The sequence below is a fragment of the Podarcis liolepis genome, assembly GCF_965112155.1.
Source record: "Podarcis liolepis genome assembly, chromosome: 6".
In the NCBI taxonomy this organism is placed as follows: domain Eukaryota; kingdom Metazoa; phylum Chordata; class Lepidosauria; order Squamata; family Lacertidae; genus Podarcis; species Podarcis liolepis.
The window spans coordinates 76,851,633-76,874,187 of NC_139559.1; the positions used below are offsets into that span (position 1 = coordinate 76,851,633).

General features: G+C 45.0%; 1 protein-coding gene across 6 annotated transcripts in view; it reads right to left on the reverse strand.

The window, feature by feature from the left end:
• Positions 1-7,378: 7,378 nt before the first annotated feature.
• CDC14A (cell division cycle 14A) overlaps positions 7,379-22,555 on the reverse strand; it is a 93,213-nt gene continuing 78,036 nt past the window's right edge. For all 6 annotated transcript variants that reach the window (XM_083511093.1, XM_083511091.1, XM_083511094.1 and 3 more), the window contains one exon: positions 7,379-7,558. In XM_083511093.1, coding sequence (XP_083367219.1) covers positions 7,526-7,558 — 33 coding nt within the window. In that variant the 3' untranslated portion in view covers positions 7,379-7,525. The remainder of the gene's footprint in view (positions 7,559-22,555) is intronic.

The window sequence follows — 22,555 nt, forward strand, 5'->3', positions numbered from 1 at the left end:
ATTATTACCACATTATTTGCAAGTTCTTAGATATTCCTGCCAGGTAGGAACTTGGGCCCTTACTGTCTGCCAAGGCATAGAGGGTTTTCAAAGGGCTAAATAAATTTCCCTTGCAAATGAAACATTCTTAGCATTAATAAGTTGGAACAGCAAAGTCCGCAGGCCTACGAAGATGGGGGGTGATTTACAAACGTCAAAGCTGATGTTTGGATTATCCAGGGGACCAAATATTTCATATCATGTGACTAAGACAAAATATCATGTTATTACTAGCTAGCTGCCCACCAAATGATGGGAATTTGTAAGGAAATGTAGCCATAGGCTTCTACCACATGGGAGGTGGGTTAACGCCAGCATAAACATCCTTTTCCTGTCCTCTGCTGTGTTTGGGCTGGTTTTCATTCCCCAGTGAATGCAGCATTTGGGGCCTTTGACTTTAGAGAAAATGCGAGCAAGAGGAGACACGATGGAAGCGTGTAAAATTATGCATGGAGAAAGTGATGGTGGCTGAGTTATTAACCTAACACGGGCAGGGAGATGGGCAAAGAACAAAGCAGTTTGCCCTGAATAGCAGAGGGGTGTGAGCTCCTACGTACTCTAGTGAAGTAGGAGATAAAAGGCCAGCGTTTTTAGGATAGCAGTTGGTAGCGATTTGCTGGCAAAAACTGCAACAGGCTGCAGAAAGAAATCAGAGAGCATGGCTGATTTCTGTTTTGGATCCAATTGTGCTGTGCCTATGGGATAAGCAAGAGACCTTACTGGAGTGTATTGCCGTGAACTCCTCTACATCATAGGCTCAGGTTGCAAATAAACCATATATCCTAAAGACACCACAGTCTCCACTTTGCCTCATTCTCAAAGGGCAAGCGCCTGGATCCCTGGATCTCGTACTGCTGTGGCGATTAGGGTGGTGTGCAATAATATTTAAGGATTCTTAGCCACGCTAGCTTATAGACCAGGCTTCCTCAAACTCGGCCCTCCAGATGTTTTTGGCCTACAACTCCTGTGATCCCTAGCTAGCAGGACCAGTGGTTAGGGATGATGGGAATCGTAGTCTCAAAACATCTGGAGGGCCGAGTTTGAGGAAGCCTGTTCTAGACCAGTCCTTAGGCATATATTGGATGGGAGATTTCACTTCGTATTTCAACATCACCCACCATCACTTCTAAACATTTGTAGGGGGCATTTTGTTTTTCCAAATTCTGCACCGTGTCATGCATTCTTCTCACCGGAGTTGCTTTCAGAATCCAATTATCACACAGGGCACACACAGAACAGAGGCAGGATGTCCAAGCAAAACAGACAAGAGGAGATGCTGCAACTATAAATTACCAACCAAATTACTGACATCCACAAGATTTCCATTGTTATCTTTCCTCTTACCATCAGATCACTGACCTTCCTCGCTTCGTTTGACTTCTTTGTTTTGCATTTTCATGTTGACCATTATTTTGACCCATGTGCTGCCATGGCAAAGGTAAAAAGCCCTCGAAGGAAGCCCTCATCCTCCTGTTGTCCCTGCAGATTTCCTCCAAGGGCTGTTGAAAAGAACATTGGTGCGCTGACTTGGCTGGAGTTGGCTGTCTGGATAAAAGTGTGCACTCAAATTGGTGTTAGTTGGCTTTGGGGTGAGAGAAACCCTGGCTCTTATGCTGGAAGATATTATCATTCGTCAGCAAGACCACTTTATGATCCAGTATCCTGCCTATGACAATGCGGAGCACCTGGTGCCATTTCAGGAGGAAAGCGATGGCCTTGAAGATTGGGTTTTGTCTGTTATTTTAAGCTACACATGTCTTTCTCTTCCATAAAGTCCAAGGTAGTTTTAGGGACTTTCTTTAAGCTAGCCACCTTCCAACTCTTGCGGGGCATTTTGGGGGTAGGAGAAGAAGGGTCATCCACACTCCTGGAACTTCCATAATCATCCTTTTCCCAGTCCAAGCCAACAACAATAGCCACATATGTCGTCTTAGGGTGTTTATGCATGCGTATTTGCCACTTCAGGACCGCAACATCAACTGATGAATTGCCATGTGCACTTTAAGCACCATCAACAAGACTCTCTATGTCACTTCCAATGAAGGCCCAATATTTTATGGCACATAGGTGTATAAATTGCCTGTAAGACACTGAGCGTATTCTGGTGTACAGACCCCAAAACCATTCTCTGCTCCAGGAAAAGTTGGGGGTGCAAAGGTCTGATCTTAAAACTTGAAGATACCTATAGATATTGGTATACAGCGGTACCTCAAGCTACAGATGCTTCAGGTTACAGACTCCTCTAACCCAGAAATAGTACCTTGAGTTAAGAACTTTGCTTCAGGAAGAGAACAGAAATCGTGCTCTGGTGGTGTGGTGGCAGCATGAGGCCCCATTAGCTAAAGTGGTACCTCAGGTTAAGAACAGTTTCAGGTTAAGAATGCACCTCCGGAACGAATTAAGTTCTTAACCAGAGGTACCATTTTACTATACTATACTATACTATACTATACTATACTATACTATACTATACTATACTATACTATACTCAGTGCTTTTTTTCTATAAAAAAATGTTGAAGGGTACACTCATTTTCCTACTCATATTGAAATACTGCCCTTCAATGAGGCCAAATTTGGATTCCCAAAATGTTTAGGGGTATGCGTACCCCTGCATACCCCCTGAAAAAAAGCACTGACTAGACTAGACTAGAGCAGACTATAAGACTCATACCCAGTGCTTCTTGGGAATTCTAGGAAACAAAAGAAATCAGTGCAGTTTTGAAAGGTTCAGTCCACCATTTTGATTCAAAATGGTGTCCAGTTGTACCCAAACATGGATGGAAACAATATTCTTGATTTCAGGAACCATAATGCAGGTAGTAGCTTTATTCCCCCCCCCCCCAAAAAAGGAATTTTATTGTATACAAGTCACTACATCAAGCCACAAAGAACAAGATCAGTCCAGAAGAGTAAAGCTCAGGGGCCCCCACACCCCTTGAAAGATCACGGCTCTTAAGCTTTAAGATGGAATCTCCTGAAGATAGGCAAGGAGTCTTCTAGCAGCAGCAAACAGAAGGTGTTATCTGGAAACCAGCTTTTCAAGCTCTGCCCCTTCCATGCTCTGGTTCTGCAGCTTCAGTAGCACTGTGAGACATCTACTTGGACCTCTGTCTCATCTTTCTCCTTTTGCGCTTCAGCCTGCGCATTCGCTTCTTTCGCCACTTAGCTCTCATGTCGGGGTGGGTCCCCTGGGCTCAGTCCCTGAGAACAGGCAGCAAGGCTGTGGCCGGATGGCGACGGATAGACCTCGCCAGCCACTACAGAGCAGCTCCAGCACAAGATGGCGGTGGCGGCAGCAAAGGAAAGCTGCAGGTAGTAGCTTTATTGACTGTACCACAACAGATTATGAGTGAGAAGAATGCTTCGCTGTGTTCACCAACAAACAAAGGCAAAGCTGGTTTTGGACTACAACTCCCATCTTCCCTAGCTATCAGCATCAGTGGCCAGGGATGATGGGAATTGTAGTACCAAAAAGACAGTTGGAGACCCAAGTTTGGGAAACCCTGATGTAAGTTAAGCTCTCGCGGGAAATGGATGCTATTAAAGAGAGAGAAACCTTTGCTCATTAGTCTGTTTGGATTATTTCATATTTATTAAGATGCTGAGCCTGTGCTGGGCAGCACAAGACATTGTATGGATATTTTTGGATGTAACTTTGATGCTTGTGTTCTGTTTTTGAAGAGTTCTGCAAGTAAAAGTTTGAATAGTACTTTTATGGGCCTGGACAACAATTTCTTCCAAAAGGAGTCAGTTCTTACGCTCCCAGTCGCTTCAAACTGCGCAATATTAATATCTGCAACACAGAATGCTGTTGCTTCTTCCTCTGTGAGAGTGGGCAGGTCTCTTCCCAAATCAACCAAGAGATAATCCCAGGTCATTTGTTAAGAATGATGGGAAATGGAAGTGTCTAAACTACAAGTTGCCAGGATAAAGTTACCATGACTGTTAAAAGGACAGAACTGTGCTTGGAATGGGTGGCCTGGGTGGGACTTGATGAAAGTTATTTCTGAACTATTAACCAGCAATCTGACAAAAGATAAAAGGTTTGGCCGCCACCATAACAAGAAAACTGAAATGACTCACAGCTGCATATTTCCCAATGGGAAGGCAATTAAACAGATTAACAATGCACAGGGTGATTCACTGTTTGCAATAAATATATTAGGAAAACAAGGAGACAAGAGCTGTCTTAGGCTGTGTACACATGCCTGTTTACTTTGGCTCCAATGTGCTCCCACATCTGAAGTTAGAAGCCAAATACCTATCTCCTTAGCCACAATCTATAAATATCTATCCTGGAGCGAAAAGGTTATAAACCCCTGCCCTGTGTGACAGATGCAAAAGAAGCTCCAAGCATGAGCAATTTTAATATAGCTGTAAAGCAGGGTATTACTGCAAGACAGGCTCTGGCAGATTGAGTGGACGGGACCCAAAATGAGTCCAGTGGTCAAGAAGGTGGTCTCTGCACGTGCTGTAGAGGGAAGTGAGGGCCAGATGAGGCTTGTCAATCTGGGAAGGTAGCCCATTGGGAAGAAGGAAAACACAGACCTTAAATCTCTGCTGCCTTGCTACAGTGGTACCTTGGTTCGCGAATGGCTTTGTTGTCAAACAAATCGGCTCCCAAATGCCGCAATCCCGGAAGTAAGTACTCTGGTTTGTGAACATTTTCCGGAAGCCAAACGTCCAACATGGCTTCCACTTGAGTGCAGGAAGCGTCTGCAACTGATTGGAAGCCGAGCCTTGGTTTTCGAACAGTTTCGGAAGTCAAACGTACCCCCAGAACAGATTAAGTTCAAGAACCAAGGTACCACTGTATACTCATTTGTAAGAAAGGCTTTGGGAGCAAACCCCGAGGAAAACCCTGAACCCACTGCCTTGCGGGACATATTTGGGAGCAGAAATTGGGTCCTCCCTTAAAGAGGGCACGTATTATGGTGAGGCCTGGACAACCGACACCCTGTGTTGTGGGTGGGTACAATTGGTAAGCCACAACACCTGATTGGTGGGTCCCTCAAAGTTGGGTATAATTTGGCCAATGGGACACAGTCCAAAAGGTTCAAGGGACCTATTTATGCCCATGCACGTGACCCAGAGCTTCCTCTTTTGGCGCGTGCATTCGGAACACCCAGCCACCTCTCCCTACTTTTAGGTCTTTTGTGCTTGACCTTGCTATGTGTCGTCTGTCGTTGGGACAGGGGCACGGCAGAAATTTCCCCCACTTGGCTGATTGGCTGTTGCCATTTGGGTTTTGCCTGCTGCATAGCAAATCATCACAACTTGTAAGGTTGCGGATAGGCTCTGGTTCAGGTGATAGGGATGGGAGAACGCTCTCGCCATCCCTCTGTGAAGGGTATTCCGTTAAAGGAATCCAGGGACTCGATGGTTTGGTCAACCCCTGAGAGGGGGTTGTGCCCGTGCCTGAGTCCAGGGGGACATTTGGGTGGCAAAGTTAGCCCATTCCCAGCTTTCCACTTATCCAGGTGTTCACCCTTGGCTGACCTATGCTGGTGTCCTGGGTCAGCGCTACCTGTGTGGCAGGAAGCTAGTCGAACCAGAGCCTATGCAACCAGTCTCTTTCTGCAATCAATAAAGTTGTGGCCTCAATTCAAAAACCAAATCAAAATTTAGGTCAAGTGTGAATTTATTTAGGGGGGAGGTTTCTGGGTCTGAACACGCAAAAGGCGACGGAGTAAACACAACACAAATCCAGAGCGGTGGCCTTAAGATGGTTGGGTGGCGCCTTGAACACCTCTTTCTGGCAACTCCTGCAGCCAAGCTGGTGACAAACATATTGCTCTGCTTTCATTTAGACCACATCAGTGAGGCCAAGAGGTCGAGGGTCTTGTTGTCTGGGCAGCCCAGGACAGTGGCAGACTTTCGGCTTCCAAATTCCAGTGGTGCCCTGTGCAAGGCCAAAATTCGGTGCCCCCCGCCTCTCGCTTTTCATTCTAAGTCATTGCTGGGGTGCCCCTGCAGCGCTTTCTTGGCTCGATGCCTAGTGTGGCCAAACAACTTGTGCTCCCCTAAATCTACCTCTACCCAGGACCTCCAAACACACTGCCCAGGCTTGTGCCCTGAATATTTTTTTCCCTAACGGTGCACTCTTCCATTGTCTCTTGAGACAGAAGGGTGCCAACAAAAGGGGACAGGAGGAGCTCCATCCACGGCAAGAATGTCACCTGCCCAAAAAATGGAAAGAAGAAGAAGTCCTGACAAAAGAAGAATGGATACAAAAACTTATGGAATACACAGAAAAGGTGAAACTTACCGTACCAGAAAAATAAGAAATCAAGATAACAAACTTTTTTAAATATAAAAGAATGGAAATGGTTTATTGAATATTTGCAAACAAATCATAAACAGAACATTGGCAGGATGATTGCCATAACCTTCAGTTTTGTAAGCGTATATATTTAAAGTAGATGAATAAATGAGTAGGTTAAGTTAATTTGGAATCTGCAGAAAATAAATTTAAGGGACCACAGAAAGAGGGGGAAGGAAGTGGAATTTCGAAATGTAAAAATGGTTGTAAAATTATTGAAATGTATAAAATTGAAAATCATAATTTATTTATTTTTTAAAAAAGGAAGAGTCCCACCCTCCTTCCAGTGCCCCCTGCCAGTTCAAGGCAATACTATACTGATTGATGAATGCTTTTACAGAGTAATCTTCTTTATGTCTTCTCGGAGGCCCTCCAGACTGGCGTTTATTTCGTGGGTGTATTCAGTAACACGTCACTGATGCAATAATAGTGGATTAGAGGTGGATTTATACTGGATCTTCGGCATATCGTCCTTACTGCATTATGGGATCATTTGTGGTATGAAAAGTGAAAGGATCTCAGTGCGAAGTTTAGGGATGTGGACTGATAGGAAACGAAGCAGTATCTCTGAAGCCAAGCTGCAAACAGTGTTGGAAACAGTTGTATATTCACCTCAGATACATGAGCACAAATAAATCACCACAAACTCACTGTAAAAATGACGTTCTGGGAAAGGCTTCACAGCAGCAAGTCTCACTGATACAGTGGTACCTCAGGTTAAGTACTTAATTTGTTCCGGAGGTCCGTTCTTAACCTGAAACTGTTCTTAACCTGAAGCACCACTTTAGCTAATGGGGCCTCCTGCTGCCGCCGCGCCGCCAGAGCACGATTTCTGTTCTCATCCCGAGGCAAAGTTCTTAACCTGAAGCACTATTTCTGGGTTAGCGGAGTCTGTAACCTGAAGCGTATGTAACCTGAAGCGTATGTAACCTGAGGTACCACTGTAAATTGATGAGATTCAGGACTGCGGCCTGACTCTCTGTTATTTAAAAGGAAGCCGATTCAGTGCGCTAGGTTTGTTTTCAGATTTAATTTAATGAAATTTAGTCTTCTTCTGCTTTCGTACAGGTTCCCGTCCCCACTAACTGCAGCAGTCCGAGTCTCTCCTCTCTTCTGAACTGTCTCTCATCTTGTAATCTTCGGCAGCGTCCCATTATTCTTTTCAAGTTGGGTGGCACTCTTCATTCCAACCATCCTAAGGTGGGGAGAAAAAGATGTAATCATTGCCCTGTGCACACACAATGGACATAAAATGTGACCAGTGGCCAAAATAATGCACTAACTGCAGGTATCCTGCCTCCTTCCAGCTTGCATGTCCTACGGGTCAATAACCAAGGACAAGGAGTGTGGTGGAGTCTCCTTCTTTGGAGGTCTTTAAGCAGAGGCTTGACAAGCATATGTCAGGAGTGCTCTGATGGTGTTTCCTGCTTGGCAGGGGGTTGGACTCGATGGCCCTTGTGGTCTCTTCCAACTCTATGATTCTATGATTCTATGATTCTATGATTCTATGATTCTATGACCAGTGCCAGATTTATGTATAAGCTAAACAAGCTATAGCTTAGGGCCCCACTCTCTTGGGGGCCCCCCAAAAAATTAAAGGGTAAAAAAACTGGATGTACATTTCCAAAATACAGTGGTACCTCGGGTTAAGAACTTAATTCGTTCTTGAGGACTGTTCTTAACCTGAGGTACCACTTTAGCTAATAGGGCCTCCTGCTGCCACCGCACAATTTCTGTTCTCATCCTGAAGCAAAGTTCTTAACCCGAAGTACTATTTTTGGGTTAGCGGAGTCTGTAACCCGAAGCATCTGTAACCTGAAGTTTCTGTAACCCGAGGTACCACTGTATAAGATCGAAAACAAATAAAATAAAACCTACATACAGCAACAGTGTTTTGTGTTGTGTAGGCTCCTATGATGTACATATTTTGTTATGTGCAAATGGCTTTAGATACCTATTAGGTCCATGAATTACCATATAGAATATATTCAACACAAAAAACAGTGACAATTTGTTGTTGACAAAGAACAGGGCCCCATTACCTTCAGTAGCTTAAAAGGTAAAGGTAAAGGACCCCTGATAGTTAAGTCCAGTCACAGATGACTCGGGTTGTGGCGTCATCTTGCTTTACAGGCCAAGGGAGTCTGCAGACAGTTTTTCTGGGTCATGTGGCCAGCATGTGGCGAAACCAGAGCAGCGCACAGAAACGCCGTTTACTTTCCCGCCAGAGTGGTACCTATTTATCTATTTATCTACTTGCACTTTGATGTGCTTTCAAACTGCTAGGTTGGCAGGAGCTGGGACCGTGGCAGATTTGCCATAAAGTACTTGCATTATTGCTGTGCATGTATATTAGACCAGAATAATACTTAGGTTGCAATTCTATACCCACTTACCTGGGAGCAAGTCCTATTGAGCTCAATGTGACTTACTTCTGAGTAGATTTGCACAGGATTGTACTGTTACAGTGTTGCCGTTTTTCAATGATTCTCTCTCACACAAGCTCAGTAAATCTTTGCAAACCCTATTTTTAAAACCCTGTGTTACATATTTTTAATCCTGAATTGCACGTGGGAGTCTGATGTTGGGAGCTAGCCGCTAAACACAGCTGAAGTGAAATCTGAAATGGAGATTTCACCCCTCACAGCTTATTCTCCTGGCGATAATGTTCCTGTCTTCCTTAACAACACCCAGGGGCTGGAGCAGTCATTTATTTATTTTTTCTTTTATACTAAGAAGTTATCAGTTTAAAATTTCCCAAAAGGAAGCTGTCGCAAGTGTCTGTCATTTCTTGGCTGGGCTGCAACGTTTACCGATACTCCCCAGGGCAGCTTTTCATCTTACAGGATGCATGGTTCTTTTTTTAAAGCATGTATTTCCAATACCTAGAGCCTGGCAACATTACGAAAAAACAAATCTGTGTCACCTTTAATATTCTTGTGCTGACCTCTCAGATCTTGAACAATAGAGGATAGACTGCATTCACTTCTGATCAACACTGGCGGCTGCCTATTATGGGGTGGGGCTCATCTTTTCCTAAATGTTTATGGTTCAATTATCAGAAGTACTGAAAGCCTCCTTATTGATTGGAAGGGGCAAATTAGTTAAGATCTTCTTGTTAAACTGCTGATTTACCATTTATTAGCACCTGGGTTTTCTAGAACAGGAGACACCTATCACAGCAGGCAGGGACACAGCGCTCTGGATAACCTGTTTTATTCAGCATTTGTCTGGATCTGCCTGCACAAAATTACACTGTCATTAGACCTACACTCCAGCTGTTATTGAGCAATTTATTCTGATTTGTTTAGGGGGCAGTTATATGGCAACAAGCATTCGTCCTGATCTGCTTGCAGGGTGCTTACACCTCTTCCCGGTAACAATTTATTTATTACTGATTTCTAAAAATATTTATATACCAGTGCATCATAAAACATGTATCACAGCGGTTTACAAGAATATGAAAAAAATAATAATAAAAGCAAACAATAAAATCATGAAAAGCTAAAAGCAAGTTAAAAGTAAAAAGAAACCAAAAGCTCCATAGTATAATTATGCAAATCTATGAAGGACTTCCTTTTCTGTCTCTCCTGGATCTTCTAACATTCAGCTTTATTGACTGGCCCTGGGTTCTAATTTTATGAGAATAATAGAGAATCACAGAATAGGAATGGACCCTGAGGATCAGCCAGGGTTTCCCAAACTTTGGCCTCCAGCTGTTTTTGTACTACAGTTCCCATCATCCCTGATTACTGACCCTGCTAGCTGGGGATAATGGGAGTTGTAGTCCAAAAACAGCTGGAGACCTAAGTTTGGGAAACTCCCTGCAGTGCAGAAATATGCAGCTGTCCCTTATGGGGATCAAACTTACAACCTTGGCATGATCAACACCATGTTCTAACCGAGCTATTCCTGAGAGAGGGAGAATAACAGAATCTGGAATTTCTTTTTGTTAAATTTTGTTTAACGCTTGTTTAAATTTCATTCTATAACTGCACAAAACGATATTTACACAAAATGCAAACGTTAAATTACATAATTCACTAATGACACATCCCGTATGTTCCTACCAACACTTTTTACATTCTCTCAAGAGATGAAAATGATTCCTTTCTCTTTCACGTAATCCTTTCTCTTTCATTTATGGTTTGCAATCGGGCCAACTCCAGCTTCCTCCACTGAATGGGAAATCATTCAAGGAGTCGGGCATAAGTTTAGAAGTTGACTCATTTCAATGTACATGATCAGCAACATGAAGAGATAGCCTTTGAAGAATGGGGCTGAGTCATGCGTGATATTAGTCACAAAGGCTGAGATGGGGGTGGGGAATCTATGTGAGCTGAAAACAAGGATTTGGGTGGAATTTTTTTTAAAAAGCACCTTTGAGAGAGGAGACGTTGATACCATATCACATTACCACGGTTTGAATTTGAAAGAAAAAGTAGGCTTAGTAACTTTGACTGTTATTATATACTCCAGGCTTCCTCAACCTCGGCCCTCCAGATGTTTTTGGCCTACAACTCCCATGATCCCTAGCTAGCAGGACCAGTGGTCAGGAATGATGGGAATTGTAGTCTCAAAACATCTGGAGGGCCGAGATTGAGGAAGCCTGATATACTGTATTTTTCGCTCTATAAGACGCACCAGACCACAAGACGCACCTAGTTTTTGGAGGAGGAAAACAAGAAAAAAAAAATTCTGAATCTCAGAAGCCAGAACAGCAAGAGGGATCGTTGCGCAGTGAAAGCTAGCGATCCCTCTTGCTGTTCTGGCTTCTGGGATAGCTGCGCAGCCTGCATTCGCTCCATAAAACGCACACACATTTCCCCTTACTTTTTAGGAATGAGTCTTATAGAGCAAAAAATACGGTACTCTGTTCTCTCTCTCTCTCTCTCTCTCTCTCTTTTTCTCTCAAATGACTTAGATTTGATTATGGCTTTATTATTATTTATTAAATTCGTATACTGTCCTTCAACCAAAGATATCAGGGTGGTTCACAACATAAAAATACAATAAAAGAAACACAAAACACATAACAAATATAAGAACAAAAGCAAACTAATAATCACGCTCCCCAACACATTTAAAAGGATTTCAGATGTTAATCGGCCAAAGATCTGGTTGAAGAGGAACGTTTTTGCCTGGCGCCTAAAGATGTATAATGAAGGCACCAGTTGAACATTCCTGGGAAGTGCATTCCATAAACGAGGAGCCACCACAGAAAAGGCCCTTTCTCGTGTTGCCACCCTCCGGATCCGCACGGAGGAGGCACACAAAGGAGGACTTCAAATGATGAGTTCAATCTGGGTCGGTTCATGTGGAGAGAGGCAGTCCTTGAGGTATTGCGGTCCTAAGCCATTTATCTGATTTGTTTCCTTTTGCTTGTCAGCCACACTGAGAGCATTTATTTATTTATTTATTTGTTTGTTTGTCAGTCAATCATCTTGTGTACCAACCTTCATTGCAAAGCAATAACTTTTGCATTTGGGCAGCACAGACAGCTTGTAAATAAATGATGGGGAAAAAATGTGTTTTCTAAAATTTCTTTTGCTTTTATTTTACCATGTCATATGATGCTGTTAGCCACCTAGGGTGTTATGCGTGGAAATGGAGGATATAAATTTAACAATACACAAAAGAAAGAGAAAATCTCTCCGATAACTAATTATGAAACACAAATATTAATCTGGCGGTAATCCTAAACACACTAATAAATATAGCTAGCCTATTGAGTTTGATGAAACTTCTGAGTAAACAGGCTTAGAACTGCACTTATTATATAGTACATAGAACAGATTCCAAACTGGCTCTGTAAATTTAGACCTGACAGGGAGGAATAATGGTCAAGAAAACATATGAGCCCTGGTCTAAGAAGAAAGGCAGGATATGAATTTAAAAATAAAATATAGTGGATTTTACTCAGAACGAATCAGCGTCCTCTGTCCTTTTGCTGGACCAGGACTACAGTCAGTTTCTATGTTTTTGGGCTGACTTTTAGCAATTCACTGACTCTCTCTCTAACCCACCTATTGTCAAGATAAAATTGGGGAATGGTCTATATGTGTACTTTCCTCTCATCCTTTAGTGGAAGGGCTTAATAAAAATGTGGTAATGAAGTTTTAAAAATGTGTTTGTATGCATACTGTTAGTGGGGGAAACATTGTCCTTAACAGTAGGAGAATCATTTATTTTCTGGTACAGCTGCCTTCAAGGAAGGAAATCGTAGGACCATTAGGCTTTCCTTGTACATAGTGCATACTTTCCTGAACATATGGCATAAAGTGAAAAGAGCTGAAAATAAACCGGTGCAACTTGCAAAAGCCCTATGGCTCAGTGCGCTGACATTCTTTATTTCACCCTTAGTAGAAAACATTTGCCAAACACAAAACAACATGTTGTGTTTGTATTATGATGGAACGCTTCGTTTTCAGTATGGACACGATCCAAGCTAAGCACCTTTAATGTTCCAATGATTTCAATGGGAAATTATTAAAACATGCACTTAATTCTTCCACTGAGGGCAACGGTGCTTAATAGTGATAAATATGAGGATGGCGGAACCAAGAGCTCCTTGCAGGAAGAATGGGATATAAATGTGATTTTAATGTGAGGTGTGCCTATGAAAATATTCAGGAACTCCTAGTAAACATACTTTCAGCCCCATACTTTCTGGTGGACTGTCTCGCCAGAGTGGTGCATGCTCTGCTTATCTCCCGCTTGGACTACTGCAATGCGCTCTACGTGGGGCTACCTTTGAAGGTGACCCGGAAACTGCAACTAATCCAGAATGCGGCAGCTAGACTGGTGACTGGGACTGGCCGCCGGGACCACATAACACTGGACCTGAGAGATCTGCATTGGCTCCCAGTACGTTTCCAAGCACAATTCAAAGTGTTGGTGCTGACCTTTAAAGTCCTAAACGGTCTTGGCCCAGTATACCTGAAGGAGCGTCTCCACCCCCATCGTTCAGCCCGGACACTGAGATCCAGCGCCGAGGGCCTTCTGGCGGTTCCCTCATTGCGAGAAGTGAGGTTACAGGGAACCAGACAGGTGTCGCCCACCCTGTGGAACACCCTCCCTTCAGATGTGAAGGAAAGAAGCAGCTATCCTATCTTTAAAAGACATCTGAAGGCAGCCGTGTACAGGGAAGTTTTTAATATTTAATGCTGTACTGTTTTTAACATTTGATTGGAAGCCGCCCAGAGTGGCTGGGGAAACTCAGCCAGATGGGCGGGGTATAAATAATAAATTATTATTATTATATATAGTAGCTTATTTCTTTTACATTGTCTAAACGGTGTTTTTTTGGGGTGTCATGCTATCCAGGGCTGGGCAGTGCTCCCAAGATCAACAAGACACAGGAACAGTGGAATTTCCCAGCCTTTTGTGCTGGTAGCCACACCATCTTAATACAAAATATTTTTAAGCTCCTGCTTACTTACAGATATTTTTTGAATGGTCTATGAAGCTGTGGAAATACCCTAGACTAGCAAAAAAAGAGGAAATGCGAAGGCATTTAAAAGTGGGAAAGAAAATTTCAACTCCTTTGCAGAACCGTTTATTTGAATCCACTGAATGTTTATTGAGGGCTTTCTGCGACCAGCTTTTATTTTGATCTCTGCTGCTAGCAATACTCCCTTTCTCCAAAGGCCCCCCACTGTGGAGCTAAGGCTTGGACTTTTGCCTCAGTTAGGTTTTGCTGTTTTCAGATACACAATAGGAAAGGGAAAAGAAAGGGGATTTTCCCTCCTTTGCTTTTCAGCCTGCTGAGTAAACATTCATCAGCAGGAATTCTGCAGGAAACACTGGAGCTCTGGGGTTTTCTGGGGTCACCTGGCTCTGAACATCTAGCACCTCTGAACATAGATAATAAATCATAGAATTGTGGGGTTGGAAGGGACAACAAGCGTCATCTAGTCCAACCCCCCTGTCATGCAGAAATATTTTGCCCAATGTGGCTCTCGAACCCACGACCCTGAGGTTAAGTCGGGCTCACGCTCTACCGACTGAGCTATCTGGGTGGGCAGTCTCATGCTGGTGTGCTGCTGCTTATATCAGCTCAGCCGTTTGGTGTGTTGGCAAATGCTGATAATCCAACCCAGGAGCTGGATGAATTGCCAGATCGCTCGCTCATAGAAAGAAAAAGGAAAAACCCAAAAGGAGCCATAAAATGGGAGAGGAAGAGAAGAAGAGTTTGGATTTGATATCCCGCTTTATCACTTACCGAAGGAGTCTCAAAGCGCTAACATTCTCCTTTCCCTTCTTCCCCCACAACAAAAAATCTGTAAGGTGTGTGGGGCTGAGAGACTTCAGAGACGTGTGACTAACCCAAGGTCACCCAGCAGCTGCATGTGGAGGAGCGGGGAAGCGAACCCAGTTCCCCTGATTATGAGTCTACAGCTCTTAACCACTACACCACACTGGAGGTTTACAGAGAGGTCCTCAAGGGTCTCTCTGAAGATATGCACCCCAGAGTCAGGCAGCAGAGGGTGTTTCTAGATGCTGAGCGCATGATCCAGGAGAAGCCAAGCGCTTTGATTTTGATAGAAGAGTTAAGCCAAGCGTCACCTCTCTCCCACAATCCTATGTGCATGTTATGTACTGAGTTGAATAGGATCCAAAATGCAGCAGTCTGATTGGTCCTAGAACAATAGGATCCAAAATGCAGCATTCTGGTTGGTCCGCAGGAGCCACCCAATCCAGCTCCAGGTGGAAGTGAATCCGCAACCTGATTGGCCTACAGGAGAATCCCGGAATTAGCCAATCACGTGCAGCCCATTGTGTAAATAATGTATATAAAGCAGATATTGTGGGGGAACTTCCATTCCTCCTCACCACTATGAGCTGAATAAAGAGCATGAAATCCACTCTTGAGTATATTTCAGTGCAGGCTCACCAAACTCAGTTCAGTTCTATTTGGATAGCTGCTCCAGAAGGTTAGGTTGAGAGGGTGACTGGCCCAAGGTTACCCAGTGAGCTTCATTTCATGGCTGAGTGGGGATTCGAACCCAGCTCTCCCAGGTCCCAGTCCAACACTTGAACCATTATGCCACACGGGCTCATGCTACTCAGCCAACTAAGCAACACAGCCCAACCATGGCCTCAGCTACTGACTTCAACTCCCATCATCCCTGACAACGGGCCATGCTGACTGGGGCAGATGGTAGTTGTAGTCCAACAACATTGGGAGGGCACAGGGTTGGCTAACCCTGACATGCTGTTGCCACGCTGGTTCTGCTGCATGGCGTGATCAGCTTGCAATCATTCCACTCTCCCTCCATAAACCCACACAATATTCCATCAGGTTAGGGGAAACTGCTGCAGTTGCTAATTTCAAAGGCTGGGAAGCAGGGAAGGATAGGAGAAGGGGCTCAGGTCTGAAGATAGAGGCTGGGGAAAAAGCTTTTTTTAATTTTAAATGTTTTAAAATATATATGGAATTTGCCATTAGTTCATCAGCACCATCTAGTGCCACATTTGTATAATGCACTTAAAACATTATATTTGCAGCTGCATAGCTGAGTCCACAATTTGGGAATCCAAAGTCAGCACTACTGCATGTGGCACAAGCACTTCCTAAAAAAACAAACCCAAAGTTAACGCACCTGGGAAAATAGCCAGTAAGCCATATTTTATTATAGGTTGGAGCGGTTAAGGAAGATGCAAAAGGAACTTGTTTTATGAGTGGCAGCAACTGTGGAAGAAGTGAGGAGGACAGAGTGTGCACCGATGTTATTTCCTGGAAATAGGTATCAGATTTAACAAGGAAATCTTTGCATCCCTCATCACTAAATGCTGGCAGCGTCTCTTGTTTGTCCAAGGCTCAGGGAATTGTGTGCCTCCAGACTCCATGCTAGATTTAACTTGAGCCATATAGCATAAGAATGCATAGTTTATAAATATCATGGAGATTATATATATATATATATATATATATATATATATATATATATATACACTCTTCCTCAAACTTCTGCACAGCAGTATCTTGGAGAGGATCCAAGGTGCTTGAGAACAGCGGGCGAGCCTAGCCTGATATGAGTTCTGCATTATTTTTTCAAGTGCTTAGTTGGCAACAATTTAAATAGAAGCTTGTTCTTTGGGTCAAATAAGAACTTGGCATACAGCAAGACCAGATATTCTGCACTGAGAAGGAACTAAATAAAGGAATCACACAACACCAGGAAGATTGGATTTTGCCACAGTCAGGGCTGACACCAGACATCAGGGGACTAATAATAATAGTAATAGTAACAACAACAACAACAACAACAACAACAACAACAACAACAACAACAACAACAACAACAACAGAAGATGATGATGATGAAGAAGAAGAGGAGGAAGAAGAAGAAGAAGAAGAAGAAGAAGTATTCTGTCCATCTGACTGGTTTGCCCCAGTCACTCTGGGCGGCTTCTAGCAGAATATAAAAGAGCAAATGATATATCAGACATCAAAAACTTCCCGATACAGGGCTACCTTCAGATGTCTACAGAAGTTGCATAACTGGTTATTTGTTGGACATCTGAGCAGGCCCTCTGCCTGGTTCCCTGCAACTTCGCTTCTCGCAGTGAGGGAACCTCCAGAAGGTCCACCCTCAGAGATGCTCCTTCAGATATATAGGGCCACAGCCGTTTAGGGTTACAAAGGTCAGAGCAGTGCTCCCAATGAGACGCCACCCCAACCCACGCCCCTCCACCAGTGCTGGCCCATCTTGTTTCGCCACCTGAGGCACAATAAGAATGGCTCCCCTGCCCCACCACTGCACCCCTCCCCACTCCCACTGTTTGCTCCACCACTTCCACCACAACTGGAATGTGTCCCTCTCTTGTAAACTTGAGAAGGGGGCATCAAGAGAAGGGGCTTTCCGCAAGGCCTTCCACTTGTCTTCCCCGCCTCTGGAATGGTACAGAAACTCAGTAAGAATTTCGAACGTCGTTCCAGTAATCCGACGTTTCGTTGCTAAAGAACTTAGTCATCAACCTCATTCAGGTTTAACAAACTGAAGGACATTGTTATTGTTATGTACTGAAGTTCTCACCCTGGGCCAGCAGGGGGATACTGTAGATAATTATGCAAATGAAGGATCGAAAGTGACGTTCAGTGATTGGATAGTTTTAGAAAATGACAACAGTTACATTGTTCTGGAGCTCTATATAAGCAGGCTGACTGAGCTCCTCAGTCAGTTCTGTTCCAGCTTACAAATAAAGAGCTGCTTTGGAAGAATCGCTGTGTCGTCTGCTATGTCTACCCACAACTTAACAGACATCATCCTCTTTCTATGCTCCCCTGATGGAAACATGCAGATGGGGACAGATATACCCCTGCTTAAAGTCCTTTACATACTGTCTTATCTTGTATATTATTTACTACAAAGCTCGATGACTAAGATCTTTAGCGACAAAACGTCAGATTACCGGAACGACGTCCAAGCACTGAACCACTGGTATATCACAAGTGGATTCTTTATTACTGGGTTTGCAATTGTTCAAGATAAAATCTATTTTTGAAAGAGAAGAAATGAGCACTGAACCACTGCTGTATTCCAAGCAAACTCTTTATTTACTGTGTTTGCTATTGTTTAAGATAAAACTGATTTGGGAAGGAAACTACTTTTGCCATTTTTAATGGATATTTATCGTTTGTTTACAGATAGCTGCCTTGGTGATATTATCTTGTGCTGATTGCAGTAGTCATCATATCCCCCCCCCCCCGTTGATTGTTTTATTGTTAGGAGCCAGCAAGGGTCACAACTGATCTGATGGTGGGCTCCCAGCGTGCGATTTGCTGAACTGCACACCTGCCATATATAACGCAAACTGGGAGGAAGCTGCAATTTCCCTGTATAGGAAAGTTTTTAATGTTTGATGTTTTATTGTGTTTTTAATATTTTGTTGGGAGCCCAACAAAACCATCACCACCAACAACAATAAATTGTATTAAAATGATAATTTTTCTATAAAAAATATATAATATATAATTATGAAAATAATTATAATATAATTATAATATTGCATCTGTTTCTGCCCTAAATTCAGCTGGGTGCAAAGTAAGTCCTGAACATATTGTTGTAGGTGCTGCCTACTCAAATGCCAAGAGATCCAGGGGCAGATGGCGCAGACTAGGAAGAACTTGATGCCGCAGAGAGCTGTTTGACAGTGGAACGGTCTCCCTTGGGAGGTGGTGGACTCTCCTTCCTTGGAGGTCTTTAAGCAGAGGTTGGATGGACATCTGTCATGGATGCTTTAGCTGAGATTCCTGCATTGCAGGGGGGTTGGTCTAGGGTTTCCATACGTCCAGAATTTCCCAGACATAGCCAGGATTCTGCCATCATTAGCAGTTTCCGGGCGGGAATCGGGATGTATGGCAGCCCATGTCAGCAGTGTAGATCTTGGAGATTTCCCATTAAAAATACTGTATTTTTCGCTCTATAGGAAGCACCTGACCATAGGACACACCTTGTTTTAGAGGGGGAGAACAAGAAAAAAAATTCTCCCCCTCTCTGCGCAGCGCCCCTTCAGCGAGGCAGCAGGAGAAACAGAGCCCCTTCCATTTCTCCTCCTGCTTAGCTGAAGGGGTGCTGCGCCTTAGCTGAAGGGGCACCTACCCTTCAGCGAAAGGAATCCGAAGCCTCTGGAGCGCAGCAGGAGCTCCCATTGCACTCCAGAGGCTTCAGGCGGCTATCCCTGAAGCCTGGAGAGCGAGAGGGGTCGGTGCGCACCAACCCCTCTCGCTCTCCAGGCTTCAGCGCAGTGGCGTAGCGTGGGGGGTGCCAGGGGTGCCGGCTGCACCGGGCGCAACATCTGGGGGGGCGCGAGTCCAGAGGGAAGGGACAAGCAATCGAGGCTTGTTTGGGGTGGGGGATCGTCGTCTCCGTTTGGCCGGCCCCCGTCGAGGAAGCGGGAACCTCTCCAAGGCGCAGCGCACCGTCGGTGGAGGGAAAAGAGCCGCGCAGCAGCAGCAGCAAAGCCGGGAGGAGGAAGAGGTGGAGGCGCCGCCTGCCGCAGGATCCGATCCGAGCCTGCTAATCGCTTGCTGGGAATTCAGCGGCTCAAAGAGGCAAAGGAAGAGGTGGAGCCGCTGGCCCGGCTGGGAGGAAGCTGGAGAGAGCAGCGCGCCTGGGCGCGGTGAGGTTGGGTAGGTGCGCCCTGGCTGGCCTGCTCCTGCTTCTCCCCCGCCTCCTTCCCGTTGCCGCGCCTTGATCTCATCCGGATCAGGGACGAAACACGCCCATCCTTTGCTACTCCTTGTCGGGTCACTGCTTCATTTCTCCAGGGAGAGAGAGAGGAGAGGAGAGGTGCCGGGGATTGCCAAGCGCGCGTGACGCAAAGGGCCTGCCCATGCACAGGCTGAGCTCCGCGTGGCGGGGGCGGAGGGAGGCGCTCTGCACATGCTTAAGAGGCGCTCGCCAGTGGCGTAGCGTGGGGGGTGCAGGGGGGCTGGGCGCAACATCTGGGGGTTAGGGTTAGGGGGCGCAAATCCACGGGTTAGGGGGCGCAAATTACTTGCCTTGCCCCGGGTGCTGACAACCCACGCTACGCCACTGCTTCAGCGAAAGCAATGCGAAGCCTCCAGAGCACGGCGGGAGCGCTCCCACTGCGCTTCGGAGGCTTTGCATTGCTATCGCTGAAGCCAAGGAGCCTGCATTCGCTCCATAAGACGCACACACATCTCCCCTTAACTTTTGGAGGGGAAAATGTGCGTCTTATAGAGCAAAAAATACGGTAGCTGAAAAATGTTTTGTTTTGTTTTGTTTTGTTTAGATTTGGGAGGGAAAGCTCAACAACTTTGAGCAAAACTAAGAGAAGCTCAACAACTTTTCTCCCCACAGCAAAAATGAGCTCAGCAACTTTGCCCAATAAAGCTCAACAACTTTTGTGTCCGGATTTTCACTTTTTGAAAGATGGCAACCCTAGGTTGGACCAATTGACCCAACTCTATGATTCTATGATAGGGTGCCTGGATTCGAAGCCGGAGGATGCAGCTATCCCTTTATATCTTTTGATACTTCTTTGCCTTTGGGGGCCAAAGGAGATAAAGCAGCTGCAGTATATAGGCCCTTCTCTCTCTCTGGCCCATTGCACAAGGGCTAGACTCCAGGCATGTCGCACAATAAGCGAGGGAGTTGGCAAGGACTGAGCAAGACAAGGTGTGGCTGCTTGATTTCCTCCCACATCAGGAGATTCAGTTACTTAGGGACAGCTTTCAGACTACGCCGAAAGCAAAGGGGGAAATAAGCAGGATGTTCAGGAGTCAGGAAGTCAGGGCTTCAGTGTTCTGCGTGTTGCTTAACATCCCTCACTATGATTAGCAGAAACACACACACACACACACACACACACACACACACGGAAATATCCTTAGTTCACAAGGTCAACCTGTCTTGCCAAATTAGGGCTTCTTTGGCACAGGGTTTTGTAAAGAGACTTCATTCTCTTTAAGCTCAGAGCACACATGGTTTGTGGCCATTTCCTGGAACCGTTAGCTTTCAATGAAGGCAGGGGTCTGTGACCTCTGCAGATCCAGGGACATATTTACCGAAGGAAAAAAACCTAAGAAACTGTTGTGCGCACCACAAAATACCCATTTCACCAACAGGGAGAAAATGGCAATGTTCAGAACGTTTCCCCCTCAACCCAGACCCAGGCAGAACGCCGATAAAAATAAAATGCACAGGGTTGGTGGGTGGAATCAGACAACATCCTGCCAAAAACAAGCAACAAACAACTCCACATCCAAAGCCATTTAAAAAGGGGGGTGGGGTGCGCAAGACAGAAGGACGGCCATCTGACATGAATGCTTTGGCCTAGATTCCAGCATTGCAGAGGGTTGAATAGATAATCCTTGGGACCCCTTCTATAGGGCCTCAACAGATGCCATGGTCTGAGAACGCCATGGTGCCCAGGGGCATATTTGGGACCCCAGATGCAGTGGCGTAGCGTGGGGGGTGCAGGGGGGCCGTCCGCACCGGGTGCAACATCTGGGGGTTAGGGGGCACAAATCCACGGGTTAGGGGGCGCAAATTACTTGCCTTGCCCCGGGTGCTGACAACCCACGCTACGTCACTGCCCAGATGTAGGAGTTGATGATCTCAGTTTGAAAAATCCCCCACAGGATAACATTGCTGGCGTTATTTACAATTTCTGGGACCATGGGAGCTCATTAAACTTCAATCCCAGGGACCTGTAAGCTAATCTCTCCCACTCTGAGTGGGAAAATCCCTACTGATTTCCATCTCTTCTACTTTCAATCCTGTTCTTTTAAGTGCAGCCATTGTTCTGGTTACTTTAATCTTTGCAGGGATTTCCAGTGCAATGTTATATTACCAAATAAGGTAGGAATCTGCTTGTTTTGGCTACTCAAAACTACAGGAGATGTTGGAGATGACTGACTGAATCTCCAGTCTAAATCTTTGTAAAGAGCAGGGGCAGGAAGGCCTGATGAGGACTGAGACTACAATGCTGGGAGAATTTTGTGGGGACCATTTTCCTGAAGAAAAGCACCCCTCTGGAGCTGCTATTTGCCCTGTTAAGGGACAGCGTACAATACAAACATGAAAGTTTTCCTCCATTGCCATAGACGTGACCCTAATCTTCCCATAGATACTTTCCCCAGACTTTTAAAGGCAAAAGAGATACACATCCATAGTGTTTCCTTTAGTTTGGCTCTCACCTCAGCTCTCTGCCGGTTAATGAAGGTAAAGTCTGAGCTTAGATTTAGGGCCTCACAGGTAGTATTTGCTAGCAATGGCTATGTCAAAAAACTACAGAAGAAAATAATATAGATTGGCCTGCACCTTCTACAGCACCCCTGGTTTTTTGCTTGTTTGTTTTCCAATTCCCAACAGGCAGCAAAGCAAGGTGACTTCTAGATACCTTGGTGTGGGCCACCATCCATGGTTGGTCAGGTGTGCTTGGTTTGGTGAGGAGGAGTCTTATAACTTGTGCAGACCTATCAGAAATCGTTGAAGAAAACTAGACGGACAGGCTCATACCCTGCAAGTGTCCCAGAAAAACTGGGACATCCCGTTTCCATCCCCACAAGAGCATGGTGGCCATTTGGGGCACCATGATCTCACCCCAAGATTTCTCCCCCAAAAGAGCGCTACTTTCAGGGCCGCGATCTCACACCACGCCTCAAAATGTCTGTTTTGGGGTGCTGTGTCAGCATGCTCCCTCAAAGCATGTACTT